Consider the following 22,851-nt stretch of genomic DNA (forward strand, 5'->3'; position numbering starts at 1 on the left):
TCAGCTCAACTCTCCATAACCTATGCCACCAAGCAGCTGGTTAATCCAAGCCCAGAAAAATCTCAATTTTTTTTTCTGGCTGCACCGTGCAGCTTGTGGGATCCTACTTCCTGACCAGGGATCAAAGCCGGGCCCTTGGCATTGAGAGTGCGGAGTCCCAACCACTGGACCGCCAGGGAATTCTCGAACCCACAGAATCTCTACATCATTCCTAGCTGGCATCTAGAAACCCAGCTTGGTTTTTGGATACCCCTGGTGGGAATCTCCATCTGGCTCAAGGGAAGGGGAATTGGTATCTGTAGTCCCAAAACACAGGACAGGTGATATAGGAAAGCTGGGAATCACACAGCCCAGACAATACATGTGTAAGTGAGTCGCTAAGAACCGCGTTATAGCAGTCAGCAAAAGCATGCCACCACCACCTCCCCGCTTGCACCTGCTCATAGGGCTTTATATATCCATCCCTTCCTTGCCCCCTCGGAGCCCCCAGTCTGAAAGATGCTGTCACTGTCCATTGTGCAGTCAGGGAAACTGAGGTCCAGAAGTTAAATAACTAGCCCCAGGTTGCAAAGGACCAGGAAAACCTTGGTGCCTCACAGCCCAGCCAAAGCTGTTCCCACTGAGGACGCTGGGCTGTCCGGGGAAGGAGTGCGGTCTCACCATCGGGGTGCTTCTCGCGGGTCATGAGGGAGAGGATCGTCTTGGCATAGTCATAGGTCTGCTGCTCGCTGGGGGCGCCCGAGTACTCCCCGTAGTTCGCCAGCTCGTTGACACCCCCTAGGTCGCAGATGGTATCGCTGCCAGGGAGACAAGGAAGTCAGTGCTGGCTCCAACTTGAGTGGCAGAGGGTGGCAGCCTGGTGCCTGGGAGGCCACGCAGACGTCCCTGAAGCCTTGAGGCTGGGCAGCCTATGGAACCGACCTCTCGGACCTCAGACCCTCAAGGCCCAAACAAGTCACACTTGAAGGTTAACTGTCCTGCGTCAGACTCTCCCGGGGGGGCCTCCTCCCAGCCCTACCCAACACTGCTATGAAGTGTAAAAGTATGACTATTCATACAGGCACTAAAACACCTGGAAGGACACCCACCGTGGTGACCTGGTAGGGGGAGGGGTGGTGACACAGCCAAGCAATATTCACCTTCTGGTTCATTTTCTGTATGTTGTACTTTTGCATGGAGCACATATCACTAATTAAGAATTATAACTAATAAATTCATTTTGAAGCAAAGAAGAAGGTTGCAGAGACACTGTGTAGGCCCCTCGGGGATGCCCCACGAGTTCTGCTCTGCACCGAGGGGGAAAACTGGAGACCCCGAAGTGAAGCGACTTGATCCAGACCACACGTGGGAAGCCTACGTGGACCCGGCTGCCATCCCCTCAGCAGCCCTCTCAGTCACCTGTACACGACAGAGGCGCCACCTCCGGCCACCATGGTCCAGATCCTCCCCTTGGGGTTCAGCAAGGTCAGCTTCAAGCTTGCCCCACTTTTGGCGTCCAGGTCTGCGATGTAGGCTTCCTAGGGGCCAGACAGCAACAGGTGGGCCGTGGGGGCACACCCTTCACCAGGTCACAGATCCCAGGACCCCTCCCCTTTTCCTGGAGTCATATGAAGAGGTCCTCCATTGCCTTCACAGCGTCAGGGAGAAGGGGTTGTGCAGGGCCTCATGTGCCTGGGACAAAACGTGATGCCGTCTCCAAGTACCAAACCACCCACGGCCAGTCACCGCCTGGAGACAAACTTCCCAACTCCTTTCTGTCAGACTTCAAGTCCTTGGCTCTCTGCCCAAGTCCCAGGCCTCGCTATGTCACTCTGCTTCTACCACGGCCCCCACTCCCAGCATCTGCCTGCCTAGCTCATCCCGTGCCGCGCCCCCCAGGCCCCATTCCTCCCCCCAGACCAGCCTCTTCCCTTGACCTGGGTTCTGTCACACACGCCTGATCCCGTGGCGAGGACCTCTCAGAGGATGGATTGGGAAGGAGCAATTAAAATTCTCAGCAAGTGGCCGAGAGAACTACCTTCCTGACAGGATTCGGGGAGCCACTCAAAATTACTGAGAAACAACAAATCAGGTCATGAGCCCAGGGAGGTTGATTGAGAGGGGAGTCTAAAAGGATCTCCGGCCGGGATTCAGAGGCTTGGCTGACCCCCACACCCTCCTCCTCCAGGGTTTTAAAAAAATTAAATGGCACTTGGCCTTCCTTTCCTGCCAAATATATAGCCCACAAGGGTTGCCAAATGCTCATAGGAGATCAGTCACCCCCCCCCCACCCTGCCGGTCCCCCTCACTCTCCATCTCCTCCCCAAACCAGCCTTACCTCTGGATAAGCCTCCCGTCCGAAGGGGGGAGGGAACTCTATATCACCCCACTTCACTTTGCAGATGTAGTCGGCGGTGGCGTCCACCTTGGCTGCCAAGTCAAGGATGTAGACGCCATCTTTGGTCACCACTTTAAAAAAAGAACAGGCAATCAGACATGGGCCCTAGCAGAGATGACCATCAACCTCCAACCCCCTCCAGACTTCCCCACACACCACTCCCATGGGGGACCACCCAGGCCTAACGACTCTCTAGCTCAACAAGAAACCAGACTGGTCCTTATGGAGACACAACTTTTCCTCCATTCAAGGAAAAACAAATTCTACAAGACCAGTCCCCCCTCCCTGACCTGTAGGTAATAGGGCAGAAACGTCTGTTTCAGTTGCCATGGCAATTTTTAAGCATTTTTATAAAATGCTATACTCCGTGCCTTAAATGTCTAACTATTCATCCACCACAACCCTGCTATTTAAAAAAAAAAGTAAAACAATTATACTCCAATAAAGATGTTAAAAATAATAATAATAATAAAGTCTATCAGAACTCAAAAAAAAAAAAGTGTTTAAGGCACAGTCTCTAAGGCCCCTGGGTGCACACACCAGGGTCTCCTAGGGTCCAGTGAGAAGTGGGAAGCCGTGCGCACACTGGGCCCCCAGCCAGCAGGATTCATTTACTGCCGCCTCACTGGAGTCCATTTCCCTTTCCCCCAGGACCATTTAGCTAATTAAGTCAGCACAGAGCCATCTGGCCCATTAGAGGGGCTACATCCCTAGTTGGAATCTGAATCAGGACTTTGCCCTAAGAAGCCCTGGCCAGAGCCAGCCCACGCCACCTGCCTCCTTCACAGCGTGAGAGCCTTCGCCAAGGTCTTTTCAGCCTTGGGGGTCAGTGATGGACCAACTCCTGGAAGGGGAGGCGGGGAGGGGGTCTCCGAGGCACCAAGAGGAAGGAAGGGTCTGACTGGTCAGGCGGATGCAGGGGCAGCTCAGCTCCTGGTAGAACAGCCTAACCCACTGGCAGGGAGAGCCACAGAGCAGTCAGATCATAACCAGGACTTCCCCATCACAGAAGAAAAGAAAGAAACTGGAGTTGGCGAAAAGAGGAGTGATTGTGGCCTCCTGAGAGCTCAGGAACAGGAGCCTGGAGATCCCTCCGCCCACGCACAGCTGTCTGCGCTGCCCCCTGCAAGTGGGGGTCTGGTCCTCGGAACGTCAAGGCCAGGGTTACCATAGGTACTGGGACTCTGCCCTGTCCCACCCCAGCAGAGATAGTTACCAAGGGGGTTGATCTCGAGGTAGGTGAAGTACAGATCCTCATAGAAATTGAAGAGGCCGGAGATAAAGCTGGCCAGAATTCTAGAGGGGGAGGCAGAGAGGGACTGTCAATCCGTGGCGGAGTGGGCTCAGTGGCAATCTCTCACTGCCACTGACAGCTCCCCTTCCCAACACCCACCCCGCTGACCCCTCACTTTCTGCTCCAAACCCCGCTCCCCAGACATCACTCTTCAGCCACTGAGGCGGAAGGGAGCTGTCAGGCATGGAGCAGGAGGGGGACACGCGCCAGACAGACGGGGCACGGAGGTGAGGGACGCTGACGCGCACTGCAGTCTGAGCCGGCCTCCCCCCCACCCCCAGCATCCCTCCTGGGGATGGCGAGTGGCTGTGCCTGCCTCCTGCTCCCCACCCTCCGGCCAGATGCGGGGGCGGTGTAGTGGGTGCCCAGACAGGGAAGGCCACTCTGCCTTCCCCACTCTGTGCCCAGAGCTGTCGGCCTTCCCCGTTCCTCCGCTGCCACCTCCCTGCCATCCCTCTCACTCAACTCTTTCTTGTCTTCAGGGGCGTGGACCAACAGGTGTTTCTTGATGCCCTCAAGATTCAGCTTCTCGTCCACACCAACGAGCAGTTTCTGGGCTTTGGCGTCCACGTCACCCACATCCACCCCACCTTCGTGGTGGAACAGGACGTAGTCCCCTTCTCGGGTAGCATAGATGCAGACGTAGAACTCCTCCTCCTTACGGGGGAAGAGAGCACCACGTGGGTGAGGGGCCCAACCCCGGTGGTATCATTTCTAAAACCCCGTAGACACCTCTCACCAGGTAAGAGCAGGTCACCATCTTCCCCTTGAGGACAAGAGACAAGAGGCCACTGCCTTGCTGGCTGACAGTCCAGATTGAGCCAACGTGACCTGCTCTGGAGGAAGGGGCCCTGCCTCCAAGTCCTTCTCATCCCAGCACTGGGAAGTCCCCTCTGTTACCAGCCTTGATTCCTAAGCCCTTTCCTTCATCTCTGGACTCCCTGCTCCGCAGCACCCTCAAACCCTTAGCACCGCTTCAGAGACTGGTCCCTTTGGTTTTTCTCCAGCAGCTTGATTTCTCCTTCATCATTTTAGGGTCAACAGGCACAAAGCTCCCAGAGGGAGAAGACCCAGCTTGGAGCCACCCCACACATACCTGAGTGTGGGGGACGAAGGGTTCGATCAGAAAGTTCTTGAGGAAGCCTCTGGCCTTGCCAACCTGCAGAGATTGAGGGAGATAAAGCTTAGACCAGAAGGCATGTCTTGCTCGCAGGGCAGGAGGAAGGATTGCCCTCTGGTCCCTCCACCTCGCCCTCCCATCAGAGGCGGGGCCCAAGCACTACTGCCACGACACCTGCCAGAAAGAGATCTTTCCAGAAACCAGGGCAATGGGCTCAAGAAGTCTTCATGAGATCTCCTCTTCCACCCACCACCTCGTGCCAGCTACACTTCAACACTGACCTCACACATTCTTTCCTGCCTCCTCTGGAGGATGATAAATGAGTTGCAACGTCGCCCCGCCCCCAAAAGCAGAGACCAGGAGCATCTCCCCCTCTGCTGTGCCACAAATTAAAGCGCTCGGACAAATCAAGGCTACCTATCCCAGAGCTCAGGCAGGGAGACCCAGCCCCAGAACGTGAGTCTAGGCGCAGGGAATGGCTGGGAGGGGGGGAGAGAGGGGAGCTTGACAGGGAAAACTTTTCCACACAGACCTTCCCGGCTGAGGACAACAGGCCTGCAGAGCTAATCAGTTTGAGTGGGTCCCTGGCAGCAGCCGAGGCGAGACAGCCCTCATCCCTCCCAGCGTGTCCCGAAGCCCCCGCCCACCCATGCGTGCGTCATTGCTGAGTCAGGACCAGACAGTGATCCATCAGAGGTAATGAGCTGCTCCTGCCGGGGTCAATGCTGCTGCCAGCTCAGAGGTCCTTGACATCCCCCTCCCAACAGACAGCTGAGGAGAAGGAAGCATGAGGACCTCCCTGGGGACACTGCTCAGCCCCCAACCCTGCTGTCCTCTCCCCAAAGGCCTGGGGGCACAGAGGTCAAGATCCCTCTGCCCCCAGGCCTGTGTATAACTTCAAGGATCCCTCTTTACCCACAAGAGCCAGAAACTGGGAAATTAACGTGAAGAGCTAATTTGAGGAAGGCCAGTCAAAAGGAAGATGGCTCCATCACCATCTTCATCCTACTCCCGGGCAACCAGGTTAGAGAACAGCTCAACCCTGGTCCGTGGTCACCCCAGATGCGACAAAGCCAGGTACGGACAGCACATCCTCCCCAGGGTAAGCCAAGCCTCAGCCTACTCCCTCCCTTCAGTTCTCCAGCTCCTTTTGGGAGAAGAAAAAGAAATGCAATTTTATTTCTGGGCATCACTTAGCCTTCCTAAGCCATATTCCACTTTTAACTATCTCATCTACAGAGTTGAAATGGATCAACGAGCTGGGAGAAGGCAAGAATTAAGTTTACTCTTCAGTATTATTAATTGTTTCCTCCTCCTCGGTTCTTGGCCCAAGAACGTTTCTGCCTAAATGATTCTGCATCTCTCTTCTACAAGTTTTTTTTTTCTTTTTACCCACCCACTTATATACGCAGGTCATGACAAGCTACCCTACCCTTTCTGGAAACTGAAAAGAAAGGAGTTCCCAGAATAGTTCTCAGAGTCCCATCTCCACGACTGTTGTTAAAGAAACAGACCATTTCCGCCTGGCTCTCAAACTGTACTGGGGTTACCTGTACAGCACATCTTGCCATTCCCTGATAGGGGAGCTGGGAATGAGCACCAAGGCGGCCCTGCTGCCTAAGGCAGCTCTGCTGGGCTCCTGCCTTCCCCAGGCTGCAATCTGGCCGGCTGTGGGGGTGACCCACAGGGTTGCTGATCTGGAGGCGACCACAGTTGCTTCTGTTACCACAGCACATCCACCCCGATCCTACACCCAGACTCACTGTGGCCTCCTGTCCCAGCCGTGGCTTCAGCCAGGACTTGACTCCGTCCAGAGTGAGGTTGACCCCAACTAGGCCCAGCTTTCCACGCCGTTTGATCAGCTGGTCTGGCTTAACCACCAAGCTCTGGAATAAGAGGGGTTTGTATTTACAGCAAGGAAAGATAGGGTAGAGTAAGAGGTGACAGTTTGGGGACCCAAAGCACAGCGTAGCCTGGTGGCTTCCAATCCACCCCACCCCCAGAGCGAATTCCACCCAACCTTCAAGGTCAACTCCCAGAAGCTTCCCTCACCTACCCCAGCCAACATCTTTCTTTTAACAACCAGGAATCTAAAGCCATCCTCACCCAGGATGGGGTCTGGCAGAGCAGGTGCTCACTGAATACCTGCTGAATGAGTAAGTGATTCCCTACCCTCTCTATGTGGTATCCTAGCTTCATTCAACTCCTCAGAATACGGACTAACGCCTGTGTTTCAAAACAAAGAACAGAGACAGAGCCTTGGGGTGACAAAGGACCTTAAAGGACATCTGGTCAACCCGATCCCTGTGTTTGAACCCTGTCTATAAGACCAACAAGCAGCCCCTAGCCACTGCTCACACACCTCCAGTACCAGGAAGTTCACCGCCTCTGGAGGCAGCTCGCTTTGTGGTTTGGGCTGCCTCATGGTGGGAGGAAACCTGCATCCTTGAACGCCTCCCCCTACTGGTCCCGGTCCCGCCCTCTGGGACCTGCCAAAGAAGTCTAAGCTTCCAGACACCATCCCAACAATAGCCTTGCAGAGATCTACAGAGAGGAGCCTCTACTCCAGGGTGGATCCCATCAGCCATTCTACCCAAAGTACAACGTCACACTTCCTCATGGCCCTCACATATTCCTGATAGGGTGGATGTTTTTTAGTGAGCATCTACCAAGTGCCAGGCAGCACACTGAATACTTTCCAGACATTGTTACTAATCCTTAAACTCACAGGGTGAGTGTTATGCCCATTTGACAGATGGAGAATCTAAAACTCTAGAGAGGTGAAATGGCTTGCCCCAGGCCACATGGTTAATATGCAGAGAGCTGCCATCTGAACCCCGGTTTGTCCAGTTCCAATCCAGGCTCTGTACGCCATGCCAGGGGACCTCAGCATGCAGGGCCCGGGGCCAAACACAAAACGTGCTCAGCCCCCTGCACCCTGCCCACCCTTGCAGGCCATCTGCCATCACATGCCCCGGGGGGACATCTCCAGCAAACCGACTGCTTTCTCTTCCTGGGACTCTGGGCCTGGAGGAGGGGCTCAGGCCGGGGTGGGGTGGGGGGGGGCGGGCGCGGGCTCACCTGGCTGAGCAGCCACGGGTGGTCCTGCAGCAGGTGGGCCCAGTCAGTGTCAGGGGTGACCCGGGCATACTTGAACCGGTTCTGGATGGCCGAGGTGGTGCAGATGTACTTGTAGAGGAGTTCTTTGCCTGTCTGCTCGGAGATCGCCTTGGCCGACATTGCTGCGGAGGGCCCTGCTCTACCTGGTGGGGTGAGAGGGGCTGGTCAGAGGGGCTGGGGAGATGGACGCACTATCTTCTCCAGCAGGGCAGACCCACGCCCAGCTGCCCCCAGACAATAAAACCAGATCTCAGCGCTTCTCCGAGGGAGAAGAGGGCTGCCCCAGGAGGAGGGATGGAAGGGAGATCTCAAACAGCACTTCTAACATCATAGAAGGAGGATCGGGAAATGATGGATGAGGAAAAATGGTGGAGAAAAAGAAAGGTGGCATTTATTTCCCCAGGGACTCTTGGCCTCCACTCCCTTTGGGAAAACTAGCTCACCCAAGACCACATTCATCCTGGCACAAAGGAAGCCGGAGGGGAGACCAGGAATAGCAGGGATGTGACCCAAACCTGAGTGCTAGTCCCAGCCAAGGTGGACATACAGACACTGAAACACACCCTTTGGTTCTGTGACCTGTGGGGAACACAGCCAAACCGTGCAATGTTGGCCTTACACACCCTCCACGTTTGGTCTCCCCCACACCCAGACTCACCCACTTCACACTCTTATACACATCACCAGCCTGAAGGCTGGGCGAGCAAGTCTACTTAGCCTCACGCAGGACCAAGCCCCCAAGGAGCAAAGAGGAAGAGTCACGTCAAAGCCCATTTCTCCCAGGACACTAGACTCCCAACCAAGTTCAGAGCAGAAACAGGCTGGGGGAACTGGGACTTTCAGTGCATTCCACCCACCCCACTGAGTCATCCAGCTACTAATTTAGAGCAAAACAGAGGCCTCTCTGGGGACCACCCATACTGGTCACTTCTAACTGAGCCAGAGTTGGGAGAAGAGGCAGAAACCATCCTCGGTCACGTGTATGTGAGCCCTGGGAGGGACATGGAGATTTATGGCCTTGTTTCTTAGATGAGGAATAAAACCTCAGAGGGGTTAAGATAACTTGTCCAAGAAGCCTAATTAATAAGTGGGTTGGGCGGGGGCAGGGGGGGAGGACTTCCCTGGTGGTGCAGTGGTTAAGAATCCACCTGCCAATGCAGGGGACACGGGTTCGAGCCCTGGTCCGGGAAGATCCCACATGCCGCGGAGCAACTAAGCCCGAGAGCCACAACTACCGAGCCTGAGCCCTAGAGCCCGTGCTCCGCAACACGAGAAGCCACTGCAATGAGAAGCCCGCGCACTGCAACTAGAGAAAGCGCACACGCAGCAATGAAGACCCAATGCAGCCAAAAAAAAAAAAAAAAGCAGGGGACCTAAGGCTTTTTTTTTTCTTTTTTTGGCTGTGTTGGGTCTTCGTTGCTGCGTGCAGGTTTACTCTAGTTGTGGCCAGCGGGGGCTACTCTTTGTTGTGGTGCGCAGGCTTCTCAATGTGGTGGCTTCTCTTGTTGCAGAGCATGGGCTCTAGGCGCATGGGCTTCAGTAATTGTGGTGCACGGGCTTAGCTGCTCTGCGGCATGCGGGATCTTCCGGGACCAGGGCTAGAATCTGTGTCACATGCATTGGCAGGCGGATTCTTTTTTTTTTTTTTTTTTTTTTTAATTTATTTATTTTTATTTTTGGCTGCGTTGGGTCTTTGTTGCTGCACACAGGCTTTCTCTAGTTGCGGTGAGCGGGGCCTACTCTTCGTTGTGGTGCGTGGGCTTCCCATTGCGGTGGCTTCTCTTGTTGCAGAGCACAGGCTCTAGGCGCGCGGGCTTCAGTAGTTGTGGCACACGGGCTCAGTAGTTGTGGCTCGCGGGCTCTAGAGCGCAGGCTCCGTAGTTGTGGCGCACGGGCTTAGTTGCTCCGCGGCATGTGGGATCCTCCCAGACCAGGGCTCGAACCCGTGTCTCCTGCGTGTCTCCCGTGTCTCCTGAGCCACCGGGGAAGCCCCGGCAGGCGGATTCTTAACCACTGCCAAACCAGGGAAGTCTGGGACCCAAGGCTTGAACCCAAACCCTCTCACTCCTGGTCCCCAGAAAACCCACACCTCAGCCCTAGAGAAAAGACCAGTTCTCCAAGGACCAGGCCACTTCCCCTACCTTCACCTCACAGAAGAGTCTCTGATGACAATTTCTTCATATTCCCTCCCCATCGCTTCGTCCTGACACACCCATTCTCCCTTGGGTAGTGCCAGGAGCGATTTGGGGAGAGAAAGGGTGGGGAGACAGGGAGGGAAAGGAAACCAAGTCATTCATGCCAAGAGCTTGGCCAGATCAGGAAAAGTCACTCCTGCCTCTCCAACAAAGACCCAGAACTGAAGTTGTTGAATTTGCTGGGGGAGAAAAGTCAAGTGTAAATAAAGGAGGGTGGAACTGCAGGGCTGGCTGGTTTATACACTCAGGAAGGCTGATCTCCATTCCCAGCTGAGGGAAGGCCAGAGTTCCAGGGGCCACTCTGCACCTCCCTCCCAAAAGCCAGGCTGGGCTTCAGGTTCTCACCCTGGCTTGGCTGGCTCCCTCAGCCTCCCAGCTAGTCTCCAGCTCGGCACAATGGGTGCATTCAGTCTGGTGTCTGGCCCAAAGTCAGGTAGCTGGGAAGGGGCTCAAAGGAGACGTTCCCTTTTCTCACCTTCCCCTGGGATGACTTCCGGCTCCTTCTCAACGTAAGTTTCCGAAGGAGGTACCTCAACCAGGCCCACTGCCTCACGGCCCTCCACCACCCACCCACTCCAGCTCCATTTCCCAGCCTCCTTGACTCAGACCAGAAAAACTGGTCCTGAAATCAGATGGGTACACGTGCCCCTACCCACCTCCCAAACAGAGTGCAGCCCAGGGCAGATCAAGCAGAGAAAGGAGGGGGCAGCCGCTGACCACCCTTAGCGGTTCAGACACATCAGCCGCCGGCTGATCACAGATTCCAGGAGAAAGGAAGCCCCTCGCTAAGCCTCTCCAGCAGAGGGCGCTCCCAGAACAACAACCCCCCGAACCTGGCACCTCCCCAAACAGAGACCCAACTTTGGAAAGAACACGGATGAGAAACGAGACCTTCTGCAGCTGAAAAAAAATCACAATTTTCTTGAGCCCTTGTTCAAATCTCAGATCCAAGAACTCATCTTCAACCAGTCCTCGGGAGGGGATGGGAGAGAAGACAACAGGGGATGATACAGGATAGAAAAGCTTTGCCAGTTCACCCAAACACAGATTTGCCACTAGAGCACTGTGGCTTAGATGGGGCAGGCCCTCTCAAGGCCAAGACAGAGAATTTACATGATAGAATAAAAGCAAGCAGGGAAAGAATCTGGCCTCTGCATATTCAAGACAGGGTAAGAAGGCTCACAAAGCCAGGGAGTGGACTGGGTGCAGATAAATCCGCAAGTTTAATCATTCAGTAGGGTCTCTCTAGGGCAGTGGCTCTTAACCTATTTGAGGTCTCAGACTCTTCTGAGCACCAGAAGAAAAGCCCAGAAAAATGTGCACATACCCAATTGTGCATATCATTTCAAGGTGGTGACCTATGACCATGATCTGACAGCCCAGAGACCAATAGCTAAGAACATCTGCTCAAGTGACAACGGGACTTAACGTGTATACCAATCTGTGCTGGGAACACAACACACACACACACACACACACACCCCACTACAGAGTCTTGGGCTGCCTCCTCAGGAATTGAATAACTGAATGTGCTAGCAAACTGGTGAGAGATGGTTTCAGGGCAGAGCTAAGACCCCAAGGGTCCACTTTGGGGCCCCGGAAACTGTTACCTAGCTAAATGTGGGAGAAATCATGCCAAGGAACCTGAAAACACACACACACACACACACACACACACACACACACACACACACACTCTCTCTCTCTCTCTCTCTCAATCCAAAGGAGGGACCTTCTGAGCAGAATGGGGTCTTTTCTGCAGACAGGATAAGAGTTCATCCACAGCAGCCACCCAGGGCAGAAGCAGCCCACAGAGAAGGCTGAATGAAAGGAGTCTGTTCCCCAGGACTGTATCCCTGGGACACAGCCAGTGGAGAAGAGGAACCACTGGGGATGCTACTTATGGTCTCTGTGGGAAGGACAAAGAGCACTTATTTTAAGGTTAGTATCCGTAGGATTGGGGTTTTTTTGAAATGACAGGCAATCCCTGGAATAAAAGGAGGGGCAGAATTCTGAGGGTCCCCTACTGCAGCAAACATAGTGGAGAATGGGGGTGGAGGCACCAACCACCCAGCTCAGTGTCCGAGGGCTGTTCCCATCACCATCCTCCAAGCTGTTTAAGGAGCTCTTAAAAAAAAAAAAAGAAGAAGAAGCAGCAGCAGCAGCAGCTCTTTAAGAGGTGAAAACAACCCTCTGGGCAGCTGGGTCTACCAGCTGTCCTTCACCCAACATTTCAGAATCTCAGAAACCCAATGATCTGAGCTGGCTGGAACCCAGAGCAAAGTTAAAGGGTGGAGAGAGAAGCGGGCTGTGGGCTGGCTGACCAAACTGTGCTATGCACTGCTCCCCTCCCACCACCCCCCAAAATCCTCTTCCCAGGCAGACTCCGGAGGACTACCTAATGGCAGAACTCCTTGGCACTTCACAGTATCCGCCAAGGTTGGAGAGGGCAGCTGGCGCCGCGACTGGCCCTCTGCCAAGCCCAACAGGAGGGCGGCGGCAGCATCCTCCAGCCCCTTGAGGACCTTGCCTCAACCAAGCTCGGCATCAACGCCAAAGGTGGGGAGGGAGACGGGTACCCCGGCCATCTGTCGCTTAGCGGCTGGGCCCGACGGCACCTCCAGAGCTAGGAGGGTCTTTCCTGCGCCGCCGATCCAAGGCTAGGTCCTCGTGGCGAGGCCTGGGTCGGCCCGGCCCCATATGGCCCGCAGCGGCTGCGTGCCCCGCTCACTCCCTCCACTTCGGCGCGGGGCTCAGTCGACTCTCCACAGAACTAAGAGGAAGGGCCTGAGCCCGGATTATGAGGGGTAGGAGTGGGGAAACTAGCCACTACTTCCCGTCCCCGGCATCCGGTGGGGGGGACCCAGATGGGGGCAAGAAGTGGCCGGATAAAGCCCGACGAGGCTCGAGGACTGGCCCCGGGGTGGGGATGAGGGGCTCCAGTTAGAGGCAAATGCAATTCGGCGGAGGGAAGACAGCCAAGGACGGCAGCAAGCCCTGTGCAAACTCCCAGGAACTGGAATGTGGAGGAGTGGGGGAGGGGAGGGGGCGACACGAGGCGACCAGCCGGGATCCCGGCGAAGGCTAACCTAAAGCTTAAGACCCTCAAAACTTCCAAGCAGGTGCAGGGAGCGCGCGTGAACCCGAAGCCGGCGTCGGGGGAGGCGGTTCCGGGTTGGGGGAGGGAGGCAGGAAGCTCCGGGACCAGGTGAGGTCCATCTCGCGAAAGCAGTCGCCCGCCACTCACCTCTCTGCGAAAGTCTGTGAGCAGCGCTCGGTCTACAGGCCCCAAAACACCGCCACTACCTGGAGCACTCCAGCTTCCCGTGGCCGCCCGGGATCCGGCTTTTGTCCGGGCCCTGGCGGGCTTCTCCCCGCCCCCATCGACACACGGCGCGAGCCCCCCGGCGATTGGCCATGCGCGTTCCCTAGCCTGAGCTCCAGGGCTCCTCCCAATTCGCTGCCCGGTATAGCCCCGCCCCGAGGCCGGGCCCCAGGGGCTGCTGGGACTTGTAGTCCCGCTGGTGCGTCTGTCCCAGACTGCTGGCCGGCACTGCCTCTCCGGAGCCTGCCAGGACAGGGAGGGGTCGGGGGCGGGGCCTCGGGTGGGGAGATGGGCTGGGCTACACTGGGAGGAGAATGTAGGAGGCTGGGGGTAGTGGCCTGATCGCTTAGGAGGTGGGCGGACCGCCGCTGCGATGGGGGAGTTGGGGAGGGGGGCTGGGGTGTCAACCGAACGGGCTGTATAGCAGCTTTGGGAACCCGGAGTCTCCTTCCTGTCTCCCCGGGGGAGAAACTGACGTCCGTATCCCCGCAGCCTGAAATCGGCCACACCGAACCCAGTTGCTTAGACCAGGTATTTAAGCAGCCGTGGTAGACTGCTTTCCCATTTGCATGTGGACCTTATTCGTTGAGCTGGTGGGGCGAGGCAGAGAGCTGAGGTTTACAGATTAGACCTCCCAAAGTGGGTGGGATAGGGCGGAGGACCGGGTAAGCAGGTGGGGCTAGAAAGGCGTCAATCACACCACCTTGCGTCCTACTCACCTGCTCACCTCAGCGCTGAGCTGAGAATTCAACGGGAGATTCTAGCACAGAGCTGGGCCCATCTCTGCTGGTCTCCTGCTCCCGCCCCTCCCCCCACAATCCCACGCTTAGACACAGGAATGAACGAACTGCTGCCTTCCCCCTTCTCCATTACCTGTGAGACAGACTATATTTTCCAAGTCAAAATCTGGGACACCCGGCCTGACAGGTGCTGGTGAACTTGTGGGGCAGTATTTTTGAAATCAGACAGTCCTGGAAACCAAGACATATATTTACTGCTGCGACATTCTGGAGCTTTCCTATGTCCACCCCAGTCCTCTATGTCTCCCGAGCTGCTCCCTGACCCTAACAGCTGTCTAGCTCCAGGAAGGAGGATCATGCGCTGAGCAGCTCAGGTGAAGGGGTCAGCCCAGTGTGCAGAGAATCCGCATGGCCGTGTCCCTGCCAAGCACTGGGGTCATACACTGTAACGATGTTGACATTCTTGTGCACAAAAACTCAGCCAAACCGTTCTCCCTGCAATCCAGTCATAGCCAGGAGTGGGGCAGCTAAACTTGCTGCCCATGCCTGAACAAAGTGATCCCTGTTGATGTCACTTTCTGGTTCCTTCCCTCAGGCATCTTTTTGAAATAGCAGTTCCTCAACTCCCCTCTCCTCTTGGTCATAGAGAGTCTTCCACTCCTACATGGAGTGAGCTCCACCCCTACCAAGAATCTCCCCAAATAGCATCAGTCTTGGAGAAAGATGACCTCATCACAGCTAAAGAAAGGATCTCCTATGAAGGTACTCCTTTTCTGGCCTTGGTGGATAGCAACTCAGGATCTTCGTGGGCTAGTGGGAAGATTGCAGTCAGGGGTATCAACTGTGTAGCAGTTATCCCTCTGGTTAGAAAGATACACTCATCCAAACAACAAGGTCCTACTGTATAGCACAGGGAATTATATTTAATATCCTGTGATAAACCATATGGAAAAGAGTATAAAAAAGAATACATGTATGTATAACAAGCACTTTGCTGTACAGCAGAAATTAACACAACATTGTAAGTCAACTATACTTCAACAAAATTAAAAAAAAAAAAATACACTCATCCAGAAACAGGCATCCAAGTAGAACATAAACTGTAACTAACTTTGTATATCAACTTGACAATGTGGAGAAAAAATTTAAATGCACATGCCCTTTGCCCCAGCAATTCCACTTCTAACAATTTATCCTTCAGATATATATGCAGATGTACATGTTTTCTTCATTGCTGTCTCTCCAGCACTTTGAGTGGGCCCTGGTACATAGTAAATGCTCAATAAATATTTGCTGAGTGATTACCTTCCCCATCTAGATGTTGCTGGACCCAAGTCTGACTAGTCCTGGGAAGGACAACAAGAAAGTAACTGTCCAAGGAGTGAGGGAGGAGAGGTGCTGGCCAGACGTCCATGAGCCAATCACTGAGGTTTTTGAGTTCTCTCAGTGGTCCCATTCCGGGCCTCTACCCCCAGCCTCCCGCAGGAAGACTCCCTCACTACCTCACCATGCCCCCACAGAGGCTCCTCTGCTTCAAATTAATCAATCTGGGCGCCATGTTCTCATCTTTCTGTTCTCTGACTTAAAAGCTCTAAATTCTTTTGATTTTCCCTTTTGAATCACCTCCCTCCTCTTTTAGACTGGGCAGAGGACAGGTCCATGTCACTGGGTACCATCTCTGAGCCCAGGCTTTGGGCACTCTATGTCAGTTTCAGAAGCCTTAGACTACCTAATGACTCCCTCCTAGATTTTAATCCATTTTGGCTAATATTCATTGAGCACCTACTACGTGAGAGGCATGGGTGCTAGCACATACTCCTCACAGCAACCCCTTGCACTAAGTGTCATCATCATTTTGCAGATAAGCAACTGACCCTCTGCCACCAGGTCCCTTGCCTAGTCCACTACAACCTGCTGCAGGTGAAGAGGAGGGAAAGATAATCATATCCAGTGCATCTCCCCATTGGACGATAAGCTCCTCAAGACTCGGGAATGTGCCTTGTTCATTATGGCATCCCCAGTGCCTAGCATGGGGCTAGGCACGTATTAGGCACTCACTGTATATATGACTGAACATACGCTGGAATGAATGTGTGAATGAAAGAAAGAAATCATAGGGGGACAGTAGGGGGAGGAGGGAGGAGATGCAGCCAGGAGGAGGGTCTACGGGAGTGTGCAGTTCTAAACCCACCTCTCTCTTGTGACAGCCAGAGACAGGGGCTTACAGCAGAGACCCATCGTCCCTCCACCCTGTGGAGAACCAGGGGGAGTTCTCACTCCTGCAACACTCAGTTTTTTCCCAACACCAACTGGAGCCAAGGGCCCGTGTGCCCTGGAGAAGTGCCCCAGGGAGGGTCCACCAGAGCCAGCATCTGTACTCAGGAAGTATCCTCCAGCCAGACCAACCAATCCTGGCTGGCCTCTTTCTAGTCATCTCCAACTTTACCCTCACCCTGTCTTAAAAATTGCTGCTGCCTCCTCCCCACCAGGTGTTTTCCTGTGAAATTCCCCCTTCTTTCAGGAAACTTTCCCCTAGGAAGGCAGTTTACCACTTTCTGTTCCAAGACAGAGCCTGCATGACTCCTCCCTAACAGATCACTCAGCCTTGACCTTTACTTGCCATGTTTTACCTTATCTCTGAGTGAATTTGTCATTTTTGCCTCTTGTCTCTCTTTGCATTCCATTTTGGGGAATTCTTTCAAGGGCAGGTAGAAGGTGTACAGATAAGAGCTGTCAGGCTCCAGCAGGGCCAAAGTCTCTACCCTGACACCAATCTTTTTTTTTTTTTTTTTTAATATTTATTTATCTATTTGGCTGCACCTAGTCTTATTTGCAGCACACGGGATCTTTTAGTTGCAGCACATGGGATCTTTTAGTTGAGGCATGCGGGATCTAGTTCCCTGACCAGGGATCAAACCCGGGCCCCCTGCATTGGAAGCGAGGAGTTTTAACCGCTGGACCACCAGGGGAGTCTCCCAACACCAATGTTAAGAGACATCCTGGGATGTTTGGAGGCCTCATCCCAAGTAAAGGTTGCATTCTCCTCTCTCCCTCACAACTTAGGTGTTGTCTCAAGGATGCACAGCCCCAAGTGCTGCTTATTCAGGGCTCCTTGATGACAGATTCATAGAAAGTCAGAACCAAAAGAGACCTCAGAAATACCCTAGTCCAATTCTCTAATTTTACAAAGGAAATACAGGGGAAACTGAGGTCCAAAGAGGTGACCTTACTGCAGATGGGAGGGCAGATTGATGCAACTACTTTGGGGGACTTCCTTGGCGGTGCAGTGGTTAAGAATCCGCCTGCCAATGCAGGAGACACGGGTTCGATCCCTGGTCCAGGAAGATCCCACATGCTGCGGAGCAACTAAGCCCATGCGCCACAACTACTGAGCCTGTGCTCTAGAGCCCGCAAGCCACAACTACTGAGCCCATGTGCTAAGACTACTGAAGCCCGCATGCCTAGAGCCCACGCTCCAGAACAAGAGAAGCCACTGCAATGAGAAGCCCACGCACCACAACTAGAGAAAGCCCACACGCAGCAACAAAGACCCAACGCAGCCAAAAAAAAAAAAAAAAACTACTTTGGAAACCATTTGGCATTTATCTTATAAAATTAAAGAGTCACATACACTAAGACCCTGCAGCTTCACTCCTAGGTATGTACCCCGGAGACTCTCACACACATATGTGCGAGGACACACATGCAAGATTGTCCAAAAACTGGACAGAGCCCAGATGTCCATCAACAGTTGGATGGATGGATGGGTTGTGGTATTCATACAAGGAAAATCTTGACAGCAGGGGAAAATGAATGAATTGCAGCTACCCACAGCAACATGAATGCGTCTCAAAAAACAAGTGTTGAGCAAAAGGAAGTAGACCATAAAAACACAGTTATAGTAGGATTCAACTCACATAGAGTTAAAACAAGCAAAACTAAATTGTATTATTTGGAATGGATACATAGGTGGAAAAACCACAGAGGAAAGCAAGGAAATGATTATGGAAAAAAAAAAAAAAAAAGGACAGTGGTTCTTTCATTTAATATGTATTTACTGAACTCCTGCAATGTGCCACATGCTATTCTGGGCACTGGAGCAGCAACAACAGTGAATGAAACAAGCAAAGATGTTCACCCTGTGGAGCTCACATTTTATCAGCGGAAACAGCAATAAACAATTCATAAAATAAATAAAGAAGTTATAATAGTATATTGGAAGGTGGTGCTATGGAAAAAAGAAAAGCACAGAGGATCAAGAATTCCCAAATCAGGGAGGGATAAATTAGGAGGTTGAGATCAACATATACATACTACTAAGTATATAGAACAGATAACCAACAAGGACCTACTGTATAGCACAGGGAACTCTACTCAGTATTTTGTAATAACCTGTAAGGGAAGAGAATCTGAAGAATATATGTATGTATATATAACTGAATGGCTGTGCCGTACACCTGAAACTAACACAATTTTATAATCAACATACTTCCATAAAAAAATTAATTAGTTAAAAAAAAATAAATGAATAAACAATTCCCGCGTTGGAAGTTGAGGGCAAGTAGGTTGCAGTATTATAGAGGACAGTCAGGGTTAGCCTCATTGCAAAGGAGAGATTTGAGCAAATGCATGAAGGAGGGGAAAGTGTCAGTTAAGTGGTGGGGAGGGAGTATTCCAGCCCAGTCCCAGGCCGATTGGGGCTGAGAGAACAGGCCAAGAGAAGGCCCTAAGGAAGGAGTCTAGCTGGTGTCTTCCTGCGTGAGGAACAGTAAGGAGGCCAGGCGGCTGGAGCACAGGGCGTGATGGGGAGAGTAGCTTTTATTCTGAGTGAAATAGGGGACCATTATAGGGTTTTAAATAGAGTGCCATGATCTGAGTTATATTTTAGAAGGAATATTCTGACTCCTGTGTTGAGAAGGAAGGGGGCAAGGGTAGAATGTGGAGACCTAGTTGGAAGGATCTTGCATTAATCCAAGAGAGAGACCATGGGGGCTCCGCCCAGAGCAGTAACTGGAAAGGTGGTGGTTACCTGGGTAGGGATGGCAGTGCAGGGGTGGGGTTGTGACTGGGGAGGGGCCTCACAGGGAGCCCCCTGTTGGTAATATGTTTCTTTTTTTTTTTAATTAATTAATTAATTTATGGCTGTGTTGGGTCTTCATTTCTGTGCAAGGGCTTTCTCTAGTTGTGGCAAGCAGGGGCCACTCTTCATCGCGGTGCGCGGGCCTCTCACTATCGCGGTCTCTCTTGTTGCGGAGCACAGGCTCCAGACGCGCAGGCTCAGTAATTGTGGCTCACGGGCCCTGCTGTTCCGCGGCATGTGGGATCTTCCCAGACCAGGGCTCGAATCCGTGTCCCCTGCCTTGGCAGGCAGATTCTCAACCACTGCGCCACCAGGGAAGCCCGGTAATATGTTTCTTGACTTACCTGTGTGATGAATGCATGGGTGTTCATTTTATAATTATCTATTAAACTGTACATGTATGTTTCATTGATGTTTCTGTACCTATGTTTTAATGCACAGTAAATGAGGATATAAAGAAGTAACATAAGGAGACCAGCTAGTAAATGGCTGGGACAGGTTGGGATCCAATTCCAGTGCCTTTTACCCTACCAATCCAACGCAAGACACGCGTCCCAGCTCAGTTCCCCTATATCCTGGTGCTGTGGCTTGGGGCAAACCCTGTCACCTCGCTCAGGCCCAGTGTTTCATCTGGGAAACCAGGAAAGTACTGCCTGGCTCCCTCCCTCCCTTGGGTGCTGTGAATATCACAAAGTGTTTTGTAAACTGCCAAAAAGCACACGTTACTGTTGCTGTTTTATTGAATTTTTAAAAACATCTTTATTGATATATAATTGAAGTACAATAAACTGTACATATTTAAAGTGTACCATTTGATGAGTTTTAACACGTGCATACACAGTGAAAATGTTACCACAATCAAGATAGTACACATATCCTTCACCCCCCAAAAGTCTCCTTCTACTCCTTTGTAATCTATCCCTCCCTGCCCTATACCTCCAAGTTCCCAGGAGACACCGTTTTGCTTTTGGGCAATATAGATTAAGTTTGCATTTTCTAGAATTTTATATAAATGGAACTATATAGTCTTTTTTGTACGAATTCTTTCATTCAGCATAATTACTTTGAGATTTATCCATGTTATGCATGTATCAATAGTTCTTTCCTTTTAATAGCTGAGCAGTATTCCATTACATGGATAAACTACAATTTGTTTATCCAGTCACCAGTTGATGGATATGTTTCCAATTTGGGGCTATTACAAATAAAGCTGCTATGAATGTTCCCATAGAGCTTTGATTTCTCTTGGGTAAATTCCTAGGAGTAGAATGGCTGGGTCATATGGTAAGTGTGTTGAACTTTTTTAGAAGCTGCCAAACCGTTTCCTAAAGTGGTTAAACCATTTTACATTCTCACCAGCAGTGTGTGAGAGTTCTGGTTGCTTAACGTCCTCATCAACACCTGGTAAAGTCAGTCGTTTTCACTTTAACCATTATAGCGGGTGTGTAGTGGTGTCTACCTGTAGTTCTTTTTATTTATTTATTTATTTGTTTATTTATTTTTGGCTGTGTTGGGTCTTCATTGCTGCGCACGGGCTTCCTCTAGTTGCGGTGAGCGGGCGGTGGCTTCTCTTGTTGCGGAGCACGGGCTCTAGGCGCGCGGACTTCAGTAGTTGTGGCACGCAGGCTCAGTAGCTGTGGCGCATGGGCTTAGTTGCTCCGTGGCATGCGCGATCTTCCCGGACCAAGGCTCGAACCCGTGTCCCCTGCCTTGGCAGATGGATTCTCAACCACTGCGCCACCAGGGAAGCCCCGTTACCTGTGGTTCTTAATTTGTATTTTCCTAATGACATCGAGCATCTTTTCATGTGCTAATTGACCTTCCACCTATCTTCTTTGATGAAATAACTATTCAAATCTTTTGGTCATTTTTTATTTATTTGTTTTATTATGGAGTTGTAAGAGCTCTTTATTTATTGTATTTACAAGTTCTTTGTCAGATAGATGTTTTGCAAATAGTTTATCCCAGTCTGTGGCTTGCCTTTTAATTTTCTTAACAGTGTCTTTTTGAAGAGCAAAGGATTTTCATTTTGATGACATCAAATTTATTTTTTCTTTTTCATGTTTTTTTGCTCTATTATTTTCATCTTTTTTTTTATAGTTTTATAATTTGACCTGTTATATTTAAGTCTTTTGAGTTAATTTTTGTATGTAGTATGAGGTAAGGGTCAGATTTTTGCTTATTTTGCTTTGTTTTGGCATATGGTCATCCAATTGTTCCAGCACCATTTGTCAAAAAAATTATTCTTTCCCCAGTGAGTTTCCTTAGCAACATTAATTGATCATATATGTGTGGATCTATTTATGGACTCTATTCTGTTCAATTGATCTTTATGCTAATGCCATTACTGTAGCTCTAAAGTAAGTGTGTCCTCATCTCCCTCACAGGCACACAGAACTTTGAATAACAATATCACTTTATGTAGTCATTATTGTTTATGCATCTCTCTCCCTGGTTAGACAGAACTCTTCCAGGAAAGAAATCATGTTTTTTTTTATATTGGTACTAAAGGTATTCTTTTTTAAAATTAAACTTATTTTGAGATAATTACAGATTCATATGCAGTTTTAAGAAATAATACAAAGACATCCCATGTACCGTACCCTTTACCCAGTTTCCCCCAATGGTAACATTTTGAAAAACTTTAGTGCAATATCTCAACTAGAAAATAGACACAGATTTTATTCAGATTTCGCCACCTTTACATGTACTCATTGGTGTGTAGTTGTGTGTAGTTAAGGGTGTCTTTTTGCTATTTAAACCTTAACAATGATTTTTTTTTTTTTTTAGCTCCCCCTGTGAATACAAGGCTAAGACCTTCACAATCTCGTTGGCGTTGGAAGTTGACGTTCTAGAGTAATGTAGTAGAGACTTCCCCGGTAGCGCAATGGTTAGGAATCCGCCTGCCAACGCAGGGCACACAGGTTCAATCCCTGGTCTGGGAGGATCCCACGTGCCGTGGAGCAACTAAGCCCGCGAGCCACAACTACTGAGCCCTTGTGCCACAACTACTGAAGCCCGCGCACCAGAAGCCCCTGCTCTGCAACAAGAGAAGCCACAGAAACGAGAAGCCCACACACGGCAACTAGAGAAAGCACCCCCTGCAGCCAAAAACAAATATATCTTTTTAAAAAATATGTAGTAAATGCAGGGTGTTTATTGGAACCTAGAAGAACCTAGTCCACTTTTTTTGGGGGGGAGTGGTGGTATGCGGAAGGATATCAGGAAACGCCTGGAGGGGGTGAGGGCCTGCCAGGTGCTCACTAAATGTGTCACATTGAAGGTTAGTGCCCTTAGGTGCTTGGCCCAGGGTCACACAGTGAGTGTACACAGACCTAGCACTCCGACTCCAAAGTCCACGGCTCCCTCCCTCTGATGGTGGTACACGTGCACATATCCTTGACACGAATGCCTTACCCCTATTTGGAATTCTGCCCCCAATCTTCTTCCTGTTTTCCTGGCCGTAAATTCTGAACGCCACGCAACGCCGGGAAGAACCGATGTAGCGTGCAACAGCCAACGCTACAGAGCGCTCCCGCCTCGCAGGCGCCGTGCAGCCGCTGGCCACGCGCTCGTTCTCGCCCCGCTCAGCGCGGCTGC

The 22,851-nt window shown here is 51.6% G+C and overlaps 1 protein-coding gene across 2 annotated transcripts in view; it reads right to left on the reverse strand.

Moving 5' to 3' along the window:
- ACLY (ATP citrate lyase) overlaps positions 1–13,520 on the reverse strand; it is a 42,803-nt gene extending 29,283 nt beyond the window's left edge. Inside the window, exons 1-9 of one of the 2 annotated variants that reach the window (XM_082440961.1) lie at positions 13,354–13,520; positions 7,873–8,054; positions 6,555–6,677; positions 4,768–4,830; positions 4,138–4,328; positions 3,594–3,673; positions 2,318–2,448; positions 1,399–1,517; positions 661–797 (exon numbers count right to left, since the gene is read on the reverse strand). In XM_082440961.1, the coding sequence (XP_082297087.1) occupies positions 661–797; positions 1,399–1,517; positions 2,318–2,448; positions 3,594–3,673; positions 4,138–4,328; positions 4,768–4,830; positions 6,555–6,677; positions 7,873–8,031 (1,003 nt within the window). In that variant the 5' untranslated portion in view covers positions 8,032–8,054; positions 13,354–13,520. The remainder of the gene's footprint in view (positions 1–660; positions 798–1,398; positions 1,518–2,317; positions 2,449–3,593; positions 3,674–4,137; positions 4,329–4,767; positions 4,831–6,554; positions 6,678–7,872; positions 8,055–13,353) is intronic. The other variant, XM_082440960.1, reaches the window with a different exon arrangement.
- Positions 13,521–22,851: the final 9,331 nt, after the last annotated feature.

Source organism: Balaenoptera physalus (assembly GCF_965194825.1).
Source record: "Balaenoptera physalus genome assembly, chromosome: 20".
Classification (NCBI taxonomy): domain Eukaryota; kingdom Metazoa; phylum Chordata; class Mammalia; order Artiodactyla; family Balaenopteridae; genus Balaenoptera; species Balaenoptera physalus.